This window comes from Corvus cornix, chromosome 10 (assembly GCF_000738735.6).
Source record: "Corvus cornix cornix isolate S_Up_H32 chromosome 10, ASM73873v5, whole genome shotgun sequence".
Lineage (NCBI taxonomy): Eukaryota > Metazoa > Chordata > Aves > Passeriformes > Corvidae > Corvus > Corvus cornix.
The window spans coordinates 19,728,028-19,746,451 of NC_046340.1; the positions used below are offsets into that span (position 1 = coordinate 19,728,028).

At 44.4% G+C, this 18,424-nt stretch overlaps 1 protein-coding gene across 13 annotated transcripts in view; it reads left to right on the top strand.

Annotated features, from left to right (window-relative positions):
• Positions 1-18,424, top strand: part of MYO9A (myosin IXA) — a 175,677-nt gene that overhangs the window by 106,129 nt on the left and 51,124 nt on the right. For all 13 annotated transcript variants that reach the window (XM_039557913.1, XM_039557912.1, XM_039557920.1 and 10 more), the window contains 2 exons: positions 280-396; positions 8,622-8,756. In XM_039557913.1, coding sequence (XP_039413847.1) covers positions 280-396; positions 8,622-8,756 — 252 coding nt within the window. The remainder of the gene's footprint in view (positions 1-279; positions 397-8,621; positions 8,757-18,424) is intronic.

Below are 18,424 nucleotides of genomic sequence, written 5' to 3' on the forward strand. Positions count from 1 at the left end.
CCACCAGTGGTGGGACTTTTGGTGTGATCTCATGTATCATCCACTCGAACGCACGAAAGAAACCAAGCCAAAGTCAGGGGCACATCCCAGAGCCCTGGGATTACACCCAATTCCCGGGGCCGTCGGGACCATTGACGTACGTGGCATAAATTAAAACAGCAGACAAAAGCTTTGGTGAGGGAGAAATACGAACGTTGGATGTGGGAACTTGAGAAGCAAAAGCCATTTTAGAGCAGAGCAGGAATCATTTCCAATCACCTTTTTTCTTCTCTCCTTCAGGCTGTGACCGTGCGGAATTCCATGGCCAAGTCGTTGTACAGTGCCCTGTTCGACTGGATCGTGTTCAGGATCAACCACGCGCTCCTCAACTCCAAGGACATGGAGGAAAGCACCAAGGTAACATCTCACCAGCTCTTTTGGCTCCTCTCTTGGGTTTTTAAAATAGGTAACTGCACAATGAAACATTACCCAGGCGTGCTGCTTAACATGAAGTTAATTTTTCCTCAGATCGTAACTGAGTACCTCGTTATTCTAAGCGGTGCTTGCTGAGCTGAGAAGGGTGAAACACCTCAAGTATTATAAGCTCAAAGCAACCAGGGAAGAGATTTTGTTGTAGCCACAGAAGCCAGTTTTCCCAACCCCTCTAGGAGCAATGGAAATAATTTTCCTCCTTGTGTGTAAAACTAGAGGTCCCTGTATAACTGAGGGAAAAAAAGGGAATTCTTGCTACCTCATGTTGGTGAAGTTGCTCCATGATGAAATGATGAACGAGCTGGGTGTCTGTAGTTACTGAGGTAGTACAGTAGAAAAATGGAATTAAAGAAAAAAAGCCATGGTGGGAAGAGTGGAGCTGGTGTGGTGCCCTACCACCTTCCCAAAGGATTGATGGAAGGAATGATGTGAAGTTTCCTGCCATAGCAGGGTCTGGGTGCTGTGAGCCAGGACATCCTCCCCAGCCCTCTCGTGTATTCACCCACACTCCTCGTGGCTGGGGGATACTGACCCCAAAATCCATGTCCACGCACACACGCACTTCCAGCTCTCCAGCTGCCCTTGGCTTGGGAATCTGGGACATGGTCCAGCAGCATGTGGGGCTTTTTGGGGGATTGTGCATCCAAACTAAAGTCACAGCTGCCAAAAGGAGGATTTTTGCTAAGCACTGACATTTGGATTGTGTCGGAGGATTGAAGTTGCAGAGACTCTCGGCATGGTCACTCCTTTCTTTAATTCCAAAAATGGCTTGTGGAGCGTAATTATGGACTGGAAATAAAAACATGCCTATGAAATCTGGTTCTATGCTTTTCTGACAAAGAAGGGTTGTCACAGTGATAACATCCAGCGAGCCTTCTGACTGCACATGCTGCCTCTCCCTCTGTTTAATATTTTACCAGAAATGTTGTATTCTTTCCTGATTTTTTTTCCAAGTCATCAGGAGTTTTGTCTGGGCTGTCAGGAAAAAACAAACCACACTGTTTACATATTTGGCGAAGCAGAAAAGGGGATTTGTTTTGACAAGGAAGTGCATCTCAAATGCTAATTATTTTTTTGTTAATGACCCAATGATTGTTTTAAATTATTATCTGTTCTGTAATATTTAAATACAAATCAGTCTAGGACACTCTTGTGCTTAGTCAGCGTGGCTATGAAAGTGAGGCACCACAGTAGGTGTTTATGGGCCATTAAACTTTGCTTCCCAGCCTCAAATCTCAGCAGGTAAGAGCCAGAACAGCCCAAATTCCTGCTTTTTTCCAGCATTGCTGCTGCACATTAACCCTCTGCTTCCTCCCTTCAAGACTCACATGGAGTGTAACCACCTTCCCCCTTGCCCATCTCCCTGTGCCATCTCATGAATTCCCAATTCCCAGGTTTCTGACCCTTTTTTTTGCTCCAAATTGTAATGGTAATATCCAGGTCAGGCAGCAGGCGCCGGGAGCTGGGAGCAGTGTTGCCCCTGTGCCAGAGCAGATCCACCCACGCTGGCAAATGCCCAGGACCCGGAGCTGCAGGAACGTGCTCATACCCAGAGCCAGGGAGGCAACCCGGGGCTGTACTTGGCCAGAGTTTCTGAAGCAGAAAGGCAGCGCACAAAATACCAGGGAATATCTGCTGCTCTAGGCAGGAGTGTAGTTCAGTTTATCTTCAGAATCCTCTGTGAATTGGATTGATTCCCACAAATCTCCCAGAAATCAGGAAAATGCACAAACCCTCCCCATTTTAGGGGTGGAGAGCGTGAAGAAGAGATTTATGTGCATTTCAGAGCAGCTTTGTTAAACATTGACCAGCCAATTTTCCCTTGAGTGCTTCTACCATGTCACCTCCTCAGCCCTATTTTTAGCCCCCAACTTGGGTCATTCCAGCACAGAGGGAGGAGAAATGTCTCTGTGGACTGGGCAAGGCTGGGAATAGCTGCTCCTTTGCCCTCGAGGAATAATGTTGCTGCCAACAAGTGTCGGAGGGATCCCGGGCTCTGCAGCTGCCCTTGAGGCACCAACCAAGAATCACCACCCTGAGAAACGGAGCCAATGCCCACTAATCTGGTTTTTCCTACCACTTCCCAATCCTCTTGAAATCCTTTTCAGTTCATGCTTGGAGAAACCCCAGATGAGGATGCAGGTTCTTCTTAGCCTCCCATATGTTGTTTCGAGGTTGGGCAACACCAATGAGTAACTGGGAGGTGGACTGGGAGCAGTAGCACCTCCAAACCTTGGGAATAGCTCCTTGCTGTGAGGCAAGACCTCGGCACTTGGATGACATCTCCTTGCTGGCACCTACCAGCCAAAAAAATCTCTTAAACACACCAAGTCTCTGATTTATGAGAGCAAAATACAGCCTTGCACCTCAGAAACTCCTGAGTGTGCAGTGGGTGAACGGTGTGTGACTCACCCTGCGGCAAATGGCCCGGATTGATCCCAGCCCACGCTTGCCGCTGATATTCCTCTGACTTTTAAGATATATTTTGAAACAATCCTGCAGGTTGGAAAGGTTCAGAAAGTGTCAGATGATGGATTTGGGGCACAGAGCTTTCTTTTATGATAATCACATGGTGCAGAGGTAAAACAAGACTCAAAAGCATCTCAATTCAGAGTGTGTTTGGGAGAAGTTGATGAGAAAAATTAATACAGAAGTTTCTCTCTTCATGAGTGTAGATTTGATTGCAGTGGGGCAATGGGAACCGAGGTCATTTTCAGATCCCAGTATGTGTTTATTTGATGTCAGCAGTAAGGAGAAGATCAAAAGATGAAGCTGGGCAAAGAAAAATAAACAGTCAGCTGTTGTTCTTCCATATTGTCCAGCAAATATTTGGAAGATGTAAATCAGACCTTTGATATCCAAATTTAGTTAAATGTACAGTGAAATATTTTGGGAAAACATAGTGGGATTTGGCTTATCTTGCTTGATGACAGGATTTGGAGCATATTATTTCTGACCCGAGTTGTGAATAAGTTATTTGATACCTCCTGGTTTATGGCAGTGGCAGATCTGCCATGGGTTGGATTTGCTCTGACTCCCTTTTCCTTCATCTTCTCTCAAGTGCTTTTAGTTCCTTTTATGTTCTCATGATTCCCTACAAACTGTCTGAAATTTGACCTTTATTAATGAGGTCAGAGACTTTTCCTTCTCTTGAGAATGAAATTACTAAACCTCCCAGAGCCTCTTATTGAATTCCCCTTCCATAAATCAGATTGGGAATTGCTAGAAGTTCATCTCACTGCTTAAAACGATGATAGAGTGGAGATCGTGGTGGATCAAAAGGCATTTCCAAGGGTGCTTTTAATCTTTTCCCATTTGGTTCTTGTGAAGTGTCTTAATTTCTTCCTAAATCACCCTGCTGCCGTTTTCGGATGACGTGCCGCATACGTGGGGATGATGGTGAACTCATGGCTGTGAAGAAAATTAAAATTAATGGCCATGAAGAAAAATTCGTGGTTGAACTCATGAAGAACTCAGGGCCATGAAGAAAATTCATTAAAATTAATGGCCATGAAGAAAAATTTGTGGTTGAATTCATGAAGGACTCATGGCCATGAAGAAAATTCATTTAAATTCAACCAACCAGTTAATTCTTGGCTTTTTGACCTGAAGCAGAGGAAGAATTGCTGAACATGCAGTGTGTTTAATGTGCATCAGTTCATTAATTTTAGGTCCCGACTTCCAAGTTTGTAGCAAATCACTGCCTCTCACTTTATATAATAGGTCATCGTGTATATTGGGGTGATGTAGTTTGGAGTGGTCCTTTTAGATGAAGTGGTGATGGATTTTTGGATTGTTTTGGGGAGGGATTTCTTGCAGTGTCAGCTTTGGAATATTGTAAAAGAAAAGAAATTACAACGATGAAGAGAGATAAAAAAATTAAAAATAGTAATAAGCAAGATTTTTCCCCCAAATTTGAAGCACACCTATTTGTGATTGCCAGAATGTACCTCCATGGTGGAATGACATCACCAGCGTGCATTTGGGGCATCATACATCAGCTCCAACAATCCCTATTTATTGGCACTTTGGGAATTGGAGAGCACGGAGCTTCAAGGCCATCATTTGCCAAAAGCCCTTAAAACTCTTGCTCTGTGTTTAAATGTCATGGCTGAGACATTTTAAGAAAAGCATGAGGTCATTTTTCATCATCTCAAGCAGAAAGTGCTCACTGACCCAGGGTTCACCCAAATTTTAAAAATCCTCATGGACATGCACTTTTGATCACAGGAATTTTGATATGTTAATTAATACAGTCACACTTTTAAATTTTAAATGTTAGTTTTGATAAAGAAACAGCATTAATCCACAAACTAGACTTGGCAAGTCAAGGTCTAAATTATCTTTGTGTGATTTCCTCATGGCACCTGTTCAAAGGATGGATTTGAAACTGAAGACTCATAAGATTTGTAAATATAAAGCTCCTTTGATTATTTTTTTTAAACTATTGGGCTGCAAATTTAGTCCTAAACCCACCCAGATTACACACTTTTTACAGGCCGTTCACCAAAATTAATTCCTGTATATGTCAATGGAAATGGTGTTTTTTCACCTTGCTACAAGAATTGACTCCGTGTTAGTACATTTGTGCTGCTTTGTCAGGGACAGAGAGCAGAAAAAGAGCCATAAATTCCAAATTTCTCAGGATTTAAAGTTTTCCCAAGTGGCATCCGCTGGCCTCGTTCTTTCGGGAGCGTCGTAGCAGGGGACAAACGACTGTTTCACCACAGAGCTCTGCCCGGATTTCTCTGGCGTGAAACTCTGCAAAAAACTACACTCCTTAAAATCTGTATTCTGGAGGAGTTTGGGAGTTGTGAACACAGGGATGTGAGAAAAATTGCTGTTTTACTCAGTATAACAACCATGGCAGAATTAACCATCCTCCTCCTGGACGTGTGGTTTGATACCTGCAGTGGTTTTGTGAAATACAGATTTCTTTATAGGTCTATACGTGTTTCATTTTGGGTGTCAGCAAAAAAATTATAAAAATACAGCTTTATAATATAATATTTTCATGAGATTCTTTTATAACTGACATGGCTATTTTTTCCTCTCTATGACTCTTCTGGTTTGCTTTATAAGTGTATTTCCACACCCACATTTGGTAGCAGCTTCAACACAGTAAATGAACCAGATTTGGAAAAAAAGGGAAAGGGTTTTTGTGCTCAGTTATTTCATATTAAATTAAGTTTGTGAGAGCTTAAAGATCCTGTTCAGCTTAAAGTCTTCACTCATGACAGGGGCTTAACTATTTCCACAGAGCATCAATGCAGTGCTTTTGAAAGCTGGTGTCAGTAAATCCATAAATAGTCTGGAAATGTGAGTGTTTTATCTTCCAAGTCTTGTTTGTATGTGGTGGAATAGAGACTTTTATGTAGGGGAATTTTAGGGAACTCTTGTGGATTGTAGAGATGAGCTTGAAGAGCAGTGGGGTGGTTGGGATTGGGATTTGCAAGGGTGATGTGAAGGGAGATGAGAAGAAGTCACTTTGTCCTGTTTCCATCATCCATTTTTCCATGGATAATGTAGATAAAATAAGATCCATTAATCACACAGAGAGTTTAAGAAGAATTCCTCCTGAGTTGTATTTAAAAAAGAGGTGAGGCAGATTTCAGCCTGGTTAATGAACATAGCTCTGAACAAAAGGGTTGCCACATCCGTTGGGACAAGCAGGAGAAGGTGCTGGACCTCGGGAAGCAGTGGGTGAGAGTGAATCCCTCTGCCAGGCTCAGTCCTTGGTCCAGCGGTTCCCAGTTTCCATCTTCTGGTCAAAGGGCTGTTTCTCATGGGTGTTTCGCCAAGTGATGCAAACTTCTGGGAAAATGGCCAAGGGCCTTCATCCTTGTCATGGCATCGGGGAGGTAGAGCCTGTCTGGCCCTGGAATAGGGAGAAAAGCCTGGACAAAAGATGAAGTAGCCAATGAGCTCTTGGGAAAATGGGTTAGAGACTTATCTTTGTGCTTAAATGCTTTTCTTGTTGTGTTTTTTTCTTGTCCCAGTGGCCAGAGTCCAGGTCAGACAAAGCTCCAACTCACAGCCCAGTGGCCACTCTGCCCACGGCAGCCGTGCCTGCTCCAGCCGTAGGTGGTTCCCTGGTCAGGAGTCGGGCACAGAAGGAATATTTTCCTCCCACGTTGTGTGATCTGTTGAAAATGGACAAAAGGCAGTGTGGAGAGGCTTGTGGACAGTCTGGTTTATATTCCTGGCAGTGGCGTTAAGCCGGTCTCAGCAAGGAAGTCTTAGAAAATCCAGAGTGCAGGTAGCACCAATAGAACTAAAACCAGGGAACCTGGCAGCTCTCAGGACCTTTGAGGTAGAGGAGAGGGGATGTTACTCCTCCCTACTCGAGGTTTGGCTCATTTGACCAATGCTAATGCTTTTACCGCTCTTATTAATTATTTAATTAATTGTAATGGGTGAGCGGAGTGTTTGTGTGAGGTGGCTTTGGTTGGACCCCAGGGCATGGTGCTCTAATGAGCTGCTGGTGGAGCTCTCCCTGCACATGTCCTTCAGGCTCTTCACCCTTTTTCTGATGACAGCAGCCTTGCTGGGTGGGCACAGTCCGAGTTTTATTTATTACTCATTATTAATTAGGTTTTTGACACAACAGTCAGGTACAGGCTTGGAAGCTGCAGCAGAAATTGTATCTTGAGCTTGTTTTTCACCCCGGCTCCCTGTGCGGATGAGGTTTATCTGCTGACAAATCCCCCTGTCCCTCTTCCTCTGGGTTTCCCAAATCCGTCTGACAGGCAGAAGGCTCAAGTATTTTGAAAACCAGTACCTACTCAAAGGAGAAAGTTCCACATTTCTACTCCCATCAAGGGTAGGAAGAGCAGTCTGAGCCAGGAGGTGATGGGTTGCACTCACTCGTGGGCCAACATGCACCTGGCCAGAGGTCTACTGCCTCTGGTTGCCTGGCTGGTGTGGAGGGAGTGGGATTGGTTGTGGAAAGAGGAGGGGGCCAGGAGGATGCAAAGCAAGCTGGGAATTCACTGCAGCATTGACCTCCCTTTGCCACCATAGGAAACCTTGGGGCACCCACATCTTAATGAGCATCTCAAGAGGTCGTTGTAGATGAGAGACCAAACAGGTGTTGGCTCTTCAGTTTGGGGGAAAAGCCTGGCATGAGATACAACTGAGGTTCACAAAATCATCTAAGTGATGGGGAAAAAAGGCGATTTAGAACTGTAACTCACCAAATCCTGCAATTTATATTATGGGTTATGGATTTAATAAAAGAAAAAACTTCCCTGTTGTGACCTTCTGGAAATTCTTCAGAGAATGTAGGGCTCGTAGTCCCAATGGGTTCAAAAAAAATAGGGTGGTTCCCTCTTTACACTTCTCTTGCCCATGAGCTAAAGGAGCACAGAGGTGTCTCTCCATATCCCTCATCCCAAACTGGGGGGAGCTGGTGGGAAAAGGTGCCAGAGTGCAGAAGAGCCACATGGACACAGCCAGGGCTGGGCCAGCAGTTAGGGCTGAGTGTTAGTCAGGACTTTGGACTCCCTTTTCAGCAGCATTATTATTTTTGTGTTAATTCCCCCCTTTCGGTGAGGCAGGAGCGGCTCGGTGCTCCCAAACATCAGTCCACCATCTGATCCACCTGACAAACAAGGCACATCCTTTATTTGTGATACTATTTTAGTGCTCACAGGAGAACTAAAGATTATTTCCATGGGAAGCCCTGATGTGCAGGAGCTTCTTCTTGAGGTTTGCAGCTGGAGCGGGTTTGCTTGGACACATCCCTCACCTTGGAGGTCCTTTCCTGTGGATTGTCTTCACAGTGCAAGCCTTTGCTTCCCAAGCCCATGCCCATTTTTCCTCTCTGAAGGTCAATACTCTTAAATCCAATGGAATAACTTGGAATGGGGATCAGGTTTCTTCAGAGATGGCCATTTGTTTGTAAATGAGAAAAAATTCACCTCTCAAAGGGCTTTTCTCTTAGAACAAGCCCTTCTGTCCAGATATCTAAAGTTACATGTTGTCTGTCTGATTTGGAGTCTTCCAGATGGTGCAATATCAACAATTCCAGTAAAATTCCTGCTGTTAAGTATATTTAATTCTGCCTGTGGGCTTTTGATTATGCACTGTGTACAAATAATCCACTTTATGTGATTTTATTCTAACCCTCACTCTTACTTTTCTTGCAGACTTTATCCATTGGAGTGCTTGATATTTTTGGGTTTGAAGACTATGAAAACAATAGCTTTGAACAATTCTGCATTAACTTTGCCAATGAGCGCTTGCAGCACTACTTTAACCAACACATCTTTAAACTGGAACAGGTAAGTCTGGAAATATTTACTCTCTGATGCCAGTGAGTGTTGGCATGACTTTGTAGCCCTGATAATGTTCTTAAATTGTCCCTTTAATTCTGTTTTGTTAAGGAGCGTACACTGAATTATTCAAATTAACTTCTAACTGACTGTATGACAAACTTCCACCTGTAAAATAAAATCCAACCAGACATTTGCTGGTTTAAAAGAAACATTTTGGGTTCCATAAAATCATGAAGACCTTAGCGACTGCTCTGTTGTCCCCTTCATATGTGCTTGAGGGCTCATCCATGAGCAGTTCCTTCCTTGCCTTTGCCTGGACTTGCTGCCGTGTCATTTGATATCACATAAAAGGTTTTTTTTGATATCTAGTGAAAAAGCCACCCCAATCTTCCAGTGGTTTTTGCCTTCCAGTGTTGATTTGTGGGGAGGGAGGAGAAATGTCTCTCTCACGTGTTCTCCAAGGTCAGACTTGACAGCGTTATGACCTTCAATAGCCCTGGCAGATTAGGAAAGGCTGAACTTTAGGCTTTGCTCTAGGTTTGTTAAGACAAGGTGTTGCTTTGCCGCCTCAAATTAATGCACTTGAGAGAGATAACAAAAACACAGGCTGCAATCCAGCAGGTAACACACACAAGATGGCTTAGATGGGTGGGAGGAGGCTTCTCCATTTGTTACCCAACAACAAGCAGGACGAGAAAACTGAAAGTACGTGTTTCATGGATGGACAATTGTTATTGGGCTGTATAATACAGAAATATGTTAGAGACCTTCAAAATACCTTTTTTTGACATGCCAGTCTGCATGTCCTCCCTCCAGGTGAAAGCCTTCTTGGGGATGCCAAGGGGACCCTTCCTTATTGTCATTACAGCCCAGACCTTCCCAAAAACCCCAACAGCTTCATTTTGGGCCTCTTCAGTGTTCTCAGAGATTGGAAAATTCAGAAGAAAAAGTTGCTGTGAATATGAGGATGTTCAAAAAACAAGTGATCTATCCCTGTGTGGGTCACTTAAGGAGTGTTTGCTGATGAGTTTGATGGTTTCTGTTAAATCTCTTTGCTTTTGATCAATAAGGTGGAGCAGAGCTGCTCAAACCCATTTAATTTCAGTTTTTTAAGTGGCCTTTGTATGCAGGTGCACCCTACTCAGTAGACACTCCAAGAATGGGAAAACCTGTCTATTCCTAGGAACAGGTTTCTTTTCCCATTGTCCACCATAAAAATGGAAGTTTTGATACTAGCACAAAGCCAAACCAGCTGGACTTTTTATAAATGTTACCATACACTTCCTAGAAGAGACTCGGGGAGGGAGCACCCTTCCTGAAAGCTGAAGACAGATGATTCCTCAGTGAGGTGGGGTTTCAGCAGCCTCCTCCAAGATGCTGTCATCCATGAGGGAATTCCTATTATTGGGCTGGGATTTCTTAGCAGGTCAGTGCTCCCCCCAAGCCTGGGGGATGCACAGAGGTCCTGAGCGCAGCAATCCGTAATTCTTGGAGCAGCTTCAGGGCTAATTAGCTTTCTCCTGGACATCTGTCAAGCATGTGGAGTCAGTGGAGTCAGTGTTTGCTGTATGGATATGAGGAGCAGTTGTGGAGCCATCAAACTGCAAAGGGCCCATTCCAATTCTTAATGCCAGAGCACATCATCCTCCTGGATCCTTGCTGGAGCACTGCAGGCTCTGCTGCTGGAAAATTCAGGCATCTCGGCATAGCTTGGGTCTATAAATACAAATAATCTGTGCAGCTGCAGGAGTGCTGATTCTTGGGTGAATGAATTGGATGGTTTAACCATTTACTTTCCCTGGAATTCCAGCTGCATGTGAAGGATTGGATTCGATGGAAAGAAAACTCGAGGATGCATATTCAGGTCTTGGATCTTCAGCATGTCCTTCCTTCCTCACTGGCCCAAAGGTTTTTTAATGAAAGTCACGAGTCTACAAATGAAGACCAAGAAATTAATATTGTGTTTCAAGGGAGCAAAGTAGTTCTGTTACTTCAAAATGTGAATTTATCTGAGGTATTTGTGGCTTTATAAGCGTTTCTGTGATGCCTTGGTAATGGGGACCTGAAGTGGATAGATCCTTCTCTGAATCCTCAGCTCTCCAAAGCTTGCAGGAGGCTGAGGAGAGATTGCTGAGATACCCGGACACTTCTGCTAAAACATAAGTGACAAAATTAAACAGTCACCAAGGATTTTTCTTGAAATCCTAATAGAATTTGTCTGCCGGAACGGCATTTAGCCATGGTGGAATTGTTGCCATGACATGCTGTTGATGTTACAGAAAGCAAAATACCCACCACAGTCCTCTAGGAGAACCATGGGGTTATTTTAATCTTTATTCCCTTCTTTTTTTCCATGGTGAAATCTAATACAATGTGTCTGGTGAGTCTTTTTTTAAACCTTCTGTCTGAAGATGACGCTATTTCCAGTGGTTTGCAAACAACCACCGAGGCGTCCTCGGTCTTCAGCCTGGTGCCTCCCGAAAATACAGCGGCTCTTGTGCTGTGACTGAGGGGCTGCAAAGGTCTTTGCAGGAGCAACCTCCTCTCTTGCAGCCAACCACGGGGCAAGGGTAAAGGCTTTATAAATCCTGGCCTACTCTACATCCGGATCGGTGATGATCTATTTATTAGTGTAGAAAGGTGGCTGTGGCAGGAGTTGTGACCTTGCCCTGTCACGGAACAGAGGTGGTGTTCTCCTCCCTGGGTATCTCGCAGGTTCCTGGGAGGAGGTTGGCTGAGGGGCTGTAGCTGGTGGCTCAGCTGCTGCCTCATGTGGGCAGCACGAGGCAGGGGGTCCTTCACCATCCCTCCCTCAGGCTGGTGGCTTCGGGTGACACGTCCCTGTCGCTCTTGGACTCACTGGGTGCTGTCAGAGCATCACCTCAGCAGTGATTGTCTGTTCCCTGGCCCTGCTCCATCTCTGCGCCCTCATCAAGTGGCCTCCTGTGCAGAGCAGGTAAGCCCAGAGCTGCCCTGCAAATCAGGGAACACCCAGGTGCTTCTGGGAGAGGAAAACAGCGTTTTTGCATTGCACCTTGCCTTTTGTTTGGGTTTCTTTAGGGCACTGCACTAAATAATTGCTGTGGATGAAGACGTAGTTTGGAGATCACCAGTACCATACCACCCATGATCTGAGTTTCCTCCCAGTTTCCAGGTCTTTGGCAGTTTAGGGGCCAGGAGTACAAGTTTTTATTTCTTTATGTATCCCATTCTCCAAACTTTGTCATCTTTGTCCTCACCAGTCTTCCCCCATCCCTGCTGGGGCTCATCTGGTTCTCTCCACCTCACCCACCTTTCCCCATTTCAGCTAATGCTTTGCAAAGGTTGAGGACTCATCCTGTAAGTTTCCATCCCACAGGTCTTGCTATTTAAGTTCTTTTCTGCCTCTTTTTCCAGCTTTTGTTTACCCACCAAACCTCAGTTTCAAGGACATGCTTTTATTGTTTAAAAAAATCGATAAATAACCAAGGTTGAGGTTGAAAAAATTACATAATTTGGAGCACAATCAACTGGCAGGAGCTCAGGTGTTCAGTGAAGTCTGTTTTCTGGTGGGGTCCCTGGTGAGCTTGATGTCCCAGCCAGCAAATCTCAGGCTGCTCAGACTGAAAAACTGAATTTCAACAGGATAACGCATCCTCTGGAATGTTTGCTCAGCCATCCAAAGCTCCATAAATATTTAGGGAGGTTGTGTGGTTTACTGGTCCTGTGCAATAGGTGGAGTGCTCCAACGGTCTGGACTAAATCATGGGGGTGTTTGGTTGAAGGTGTGATTTGATGGTCCTGGAGGTCTGGTCACTCCCTCCAACCATGTCTGAGTTTTACCTCATGATTTTGAGGAGCAACAGCCCCCAGGGAACATGACACTAGAATGGGTTTAGATATCTTACTTAAATATCCCATTTAGAAATGATATTTAGATACCGTATTTACATAAGTGTGAGTTTAATCATTAACGTTTTCCAGCCTTGATTCTATGGTTCTGTGAACGTTACAACAGGTTGTTCATCACGGTGGGAGTGAAGTAATTTAAAAAGCATCAATCTAAAATACTTAAATTTAAAATAAATTACAAAAAAGGGTCTCTCTCCCGTTGCTCGGAACAGTCTTCCTTTCCTTCCCGCCAGGATTTTTTCTGTATCTCATCACTGGTTAGGCGTTAATGCCTCTTTATTGCCTCTGAAGACAAAAGCCAACCATCAGAAGTCAACCATTGAGGCCTGGGAGGCTCCGTTAAGTTTGTGTTTTCCTTGGAGATGGGAGAGCGGCTGCCCTCCGAGAACGCTGCCGTCAGCTGCGGGCCACATGACCCGTGGAGAAGGAACAAGCTGCACAAGCTATTGATTTATTATTTGGCAGAGTGCCATCGAATGCAACTCACATTTGGGGGAAGAGGAGGATGCTTAGAGCACATAAATCGTGCTAATAAAAATCAGGATGCTGAGAGCTGTTTAAATGGGATCTGCAGGGTAGGACGACTTCAAAGCACATGAGTGAACTGAGGGACAGCTCTAGTCAGAGCTGTGCCAGGGCGGGTTCAGGTGGGACATCAGGAGGAATTTCTTCATGGAAAGGGTGCTGAGGCATTGGAACTTCCCAGGAGGTGGTGGAGCCCCCGGCCCTGGAGGTGTCCAAGGAGGGACTGGACGTGGCACTCAGTGCTCTGGGCTGGGGACAAGGTGGGAATCAGGCACGAGTTGGACTCTGTGGTCTGGGAGGTTTTTTCCAAGCTCGGTGATTTTGGGATCCATTGTCAGTCTCCCAGAGCTTTGTCTTGGGTCCTTCCAGCATCCTTAAGTCCATGGATGTTGCATGGCTGGGACTGGGGCTGGGGGGCTTCACTTGCCACCCCCTTGTTTCTGGGTTTCTCCAGATAATGAGTAATCATTACAGGCAAATATAACATGTAATGTATAATGTGTAATAGGATATATCCTCATCTGTTATATTATTTATATATCCTCTGGTAGCATAGATTAGATTGAGTTGGAAGGGACCTGAAATATCATCTGGTTCCAGCTCTCCCCATGTGGAATTTCCTGACCTTTAATTGAATCCTGGTGCTGCATTTGGCCAGCCTGTCCCTCATTCCATGCTCCTTGCTGTAACTCTCCAAGTCACAGGTGCTTGCTCCCAGTGCCCTTATCCCTCTCCCAAGTCACCATGATCTCTTGAGCTTTTTTCCTCTCCTCGGAGCTGGTTCCTTCCTTTCTCCAGGTAGATGATGTTTTCTGCTGATTGTGGTTCCTACTCAGATGTATTGGCACAGACTGTTCCAGGGATACCAGTTTTTATTTATCAATGGTACAAAAAGGGTTTGGAGTGCCAGGACAAGGGGGAATGGCTTCCCAGTGCCAGAGGGCAGGGCTGGATGGGATACTGGGAAGGAATTGTTCCCTGGGAGAGTGGGGAGGCCCTGGCACAGGGTGCCCAGAGCAGCTGTGGCTGCCCCTGGATCCCTGGAAATGTTCAAGGCCAGGTCAGATGGGGCTTGGAGCAGCCTGGGACAGTGGGAGAGTCCATTAGATCTTGGAACCAGAAGACCTTTAAGGTCTCTTCCAACACAAGCATTCTGTGTTTCTGTTGGTGGATTTTCATAGGGCAGAGTTGTGCAATGTGACCTCTCCTCTTAAGCAAGATGACAAGCAAGAAATCTCTAAAAGCCTGTAAAATACTTCAACCAATGTAAAAATTGTCCTGCTGTGGCAGGACTGGAATCAGGAGTGTGTTAATGGACAGAAATGGGGAGTGGGACTGGAAGGGGGACAAGATTTTCAGCCTCAAAGACCCATCTGGTGCTCACCATGACCACGATGGAGGTTCCTTCACATCTCCTAACTCTGATCCATCTTTTAAGGTGTCAGTAGATGCAGATACAGATATTTCTTTTCCTCTTCAATTTTGATCAGAAGAAATTAAAGGAATGGATCCACCAGCAGATCCCACAGAAATGTTAAGCTTGTGCTTCTCATGGCTGTGTAAGGGCAGCTTGGGAAGATGTTCCCGCAGAGGGAGCCCGTGGGATCGTGGCAATGTGTGTGCTGCCAGCTGAACCATGCAAACCCAATTCTGCCTATTTTGAGAGCAAAATATAATTTATGACTGAAACCCTGTTGCCACTGAAGCTCAGGGAGCTGATTTGAGCTCAGAGATGGATGGTGTGGAGCTGGCACATGGTTTTCTGGGCTGAACCTGCTGGTTTAAAACGCTTTCATGATGGAGAGTGCAAATTCCAATAAATTCAAATCTGCCTATGTACAGCAGGGGGGAGTCATCAGTGAGTGAAGCATCAGCCTCAGAATAAGTCCAAATTCACTTGGCATTTGCTGAGGAGCTGCTGAAATAGTCACCGGGAAGGAGACCATCTCAAGGAGGACCTTGGCTGCAAGGGAAGGCTCATCAGCTCCCCTGCACTGCGCCATGTTATCATGGACAGAGGGGGCCTTAAAAACCTGTTTATAGACCATGTATTCATAGAGAACGTGGCTAAGTATTTATATTTGTTGTGTCTGTGAGCACATGGTTAAAATATATACATGTTATATCTTTATATTTATATTTATGTCTGTGTCTATAAATTCCTTTTCTACTAAAATTGAGAACGAACATAAAAATCCTCATTCCTAAATGAAACCTTCAGCCTCAGCATCTTTTCCTGGAGGGATGTCAGGAACTCGAGGCATCCACCCCGTCTGCAGCACAAGCAGACCAAGGACCAGACATTGGTCTCACTCATTTAGGAACTTTCCACATCCCATGGATTTATCATATCAAACTCATTTTAATCATCAATTTATGCCGGGAGGATTCTGCTGGGCCCATCTGCTGAGCCAGCAATTAATCCTCCGTGGGATGGGTTCATTCCTGGACAGATGAATCCTTAGGGGAAAGATTCCCCCATACCTTGCTGGCCATTTCCAGCTGTGCACAAATTTTCCCAAGCTCCCCAGGATGGATTTTAGGATGCAAATGTGTCCATATGTCCATATGAGGTTTAGCTCCTCTAATTTTTCACATAACAACGACCGTTTTTAACATACGGTACAAAAATATTTGGGGATTATTTTAAACTGGGGAGTTCAGCTAGGAATGGAGAGAGATGTGGAAGGGGATTAATTCCTAGTTTCTCACTTTGCAAAGAAGCCTGAAGCTGAAGCAGATGGTGTTCAAGGCAAGAAGAGAGGAATTTCACACCCTTCTGTTTAGTCGGGAATTTTTATGCCAGATATATACATTTAGATATCCAAAAGTAGCTGCCTGTTGATCGTGTGGCTCTGGATTACACGAGTTTTTATGACAGGAGCACGATGGGAATTGTTCCCACATGGAGTTATGCTGGAAAAAGGGATTTTTCAGTTGATTTCTCACTTTAATCTGGGAGTTTTCATCGTGTAAACAAGGTTTTCCTATGCCCCAGTAAGGAAAGGCTGGAGTAGATAAACTCCTGGATCTGGTCTGGCTCTGCCTGGGAGGAGGTGAATGAGCTGGTGGGGGGTTCTGCTGCTCTTGGGGTTTCTAAATGTTATTTTTGGGGCTGTTTCTCAATTCTCACTGTGACTAATGGCAATATGCCTGTGGGATAAGACATCTGCCTCCAGGGCACTGAAAACACTGAGGGATTTTCAGGGCTTTTGGCTTGCAGGATGTGTGGATGGATGCCCAAAGCCCTCTGGACCTCTTTAAATCATGAGAAAATTTGTATCTTTGATATCCCATGATAGGGCAATTTCATATATCATGGTAAAACCTTTATCTTTAGGTGGGACTTTTCACCACCTTTTGATTTGAATTTCCTAAACCCTGAGTTTTGTGCTTTTAGACAGATGGGGAATTTATGATGGTTTTTATTTTGTATTTTTATCATGTCTCCTGTGTCATTTCATCTCTGCATTTCCTCTTCTCTGAAGTTTTTCAAGCCCCTGGTCCCTCCCTCCCCACCTCTGAATTTTACCACATGATTTTGGGGAGCAGCAGCACCCAGGGACCATGATACTCCAAAGAGAGCATAGATATCTTATTTAGATACCATATTTATCACAGTTAGATACCATATCTAGGTAAGTGTGAGCTTAAAAATCATATTTAACTTTTTCTCCCCTAATTGTGCTTTTTAGCATTTGGGTTTATTTACTGAGGGCTGTGGCTGGATGCAGAGTAATTGACGATCATCTATGGAGGTGTAAAGACATTTTCCAGCATCTCCAAGATTTTGTTGAGCTTGTGGGTGTTTTCTCCCACTCAGGATAAAGAAGTCTTTAATTCCACCCTGGATTAGAGTGTTTTGGTTTTCTGGCACCAAAATAAAGTCCTGATAACAGAACTGCTCCAACGCTCCTGTAAAGATAACGGGACTTGGTTCTCAACAACTCCAGCTATAAAATTACAGGGTTTTTCTGTTCCTAGCAGGAGGGTTTCCATCAGGCCTTGCAGCCCAGTTGGGAAGGTTTTCCTGATGCTCAGCATGTTTGTTTTAATTTTAAATTCATTATTCTGTGCCATGGGCAGTGTCTGTGCTCTGGGACAGTGCAGGCAGGCAGAGTTTCTCCTTAACAGAGCTTTAGCAGCTCTCCCTTTCCTAGATTTCCTGTAATTTTCCTGCTTAAAAATGTTGGATATTCTCCCTATTCTGTTTGTTTGGTACCCCAATTTTTACATGCTGCTTTGCCTCAGGTAACACTGTGTGAGAGTAAACATTTATTCTCATATTCCATGTGCATTCCAAGGTCTGTGTCCCCATTTTATATCTTTTTTTAATGAATTTGAGCATCATACACTGTGCTTTATTCAGATCCCTTCAGTGACCCCACACTGACAAACTCCATGCTCAGGGCAGCAAAGCTGTTTCTGAATTCCCACTTGAGAAGTGGGAATCTCCTCGTGGAGTCCATAGAGGTCACTTGGAGAACAATCTGTAGCATCTCACCCAATAATTAAATAAAAATATGGAGCTGGTGGACTCTAAAAAAACCCCAAATGTCTTTTTTCGTTCTGTGCTCCATTTCTTTTGCCAAGTCTGGGAGCTCAGTGCTCTTCTCTCCAGTGAACTTGCATTGCTCCACTTTCCAGCAGACCAGGTTTCAGGTATCCAGGGATGGGAGGAGTAAATCCTCACGTTTTTACTGTGAGTAAGGATGCCAAAACTGGGACTTCACTGCAGTAGAAACTTTTGCAGATCGTGGAAATGTCAACAATTTGGTTCTTAATGTAAAGATGATCTCCCAGGAACAGGACATTTGAATGTGCCCCTAAACATAACTTAGTTTTAAATCAAGGTATAGATTTAAGCTGATTTTTAATCAACCTCCAGCTTGAGGGATTTTTGTTTGAATGGACTGAAAGTGCTTCATGTTGTTTTTGTCTTGTTAAATGAAAACCTCATATTGTTTAAATGGAATTCCCAAATATTCCAGTGCTCCAGGACCCTGCATCCATCCAAGGATGGCAGAGGCTTTGTTGTCATACTCAGAGATTAAGGAATATTTTGGAGGTAGCCTTTAAGGATATCTCCTGAATTCTGCAGGAAGATGGTCTTTAGAAGATGAATATAGGAATCATATGGAATTAACAGCTGCAATTTAATTAAGTTTAGTGGACAGCAGTGATCTTATCCTAAAGCTTCTGCCTTTCTGTGGACAATCTCCAGGGTGTTCTGCAGACCAGCAAACACCCCAGAAATT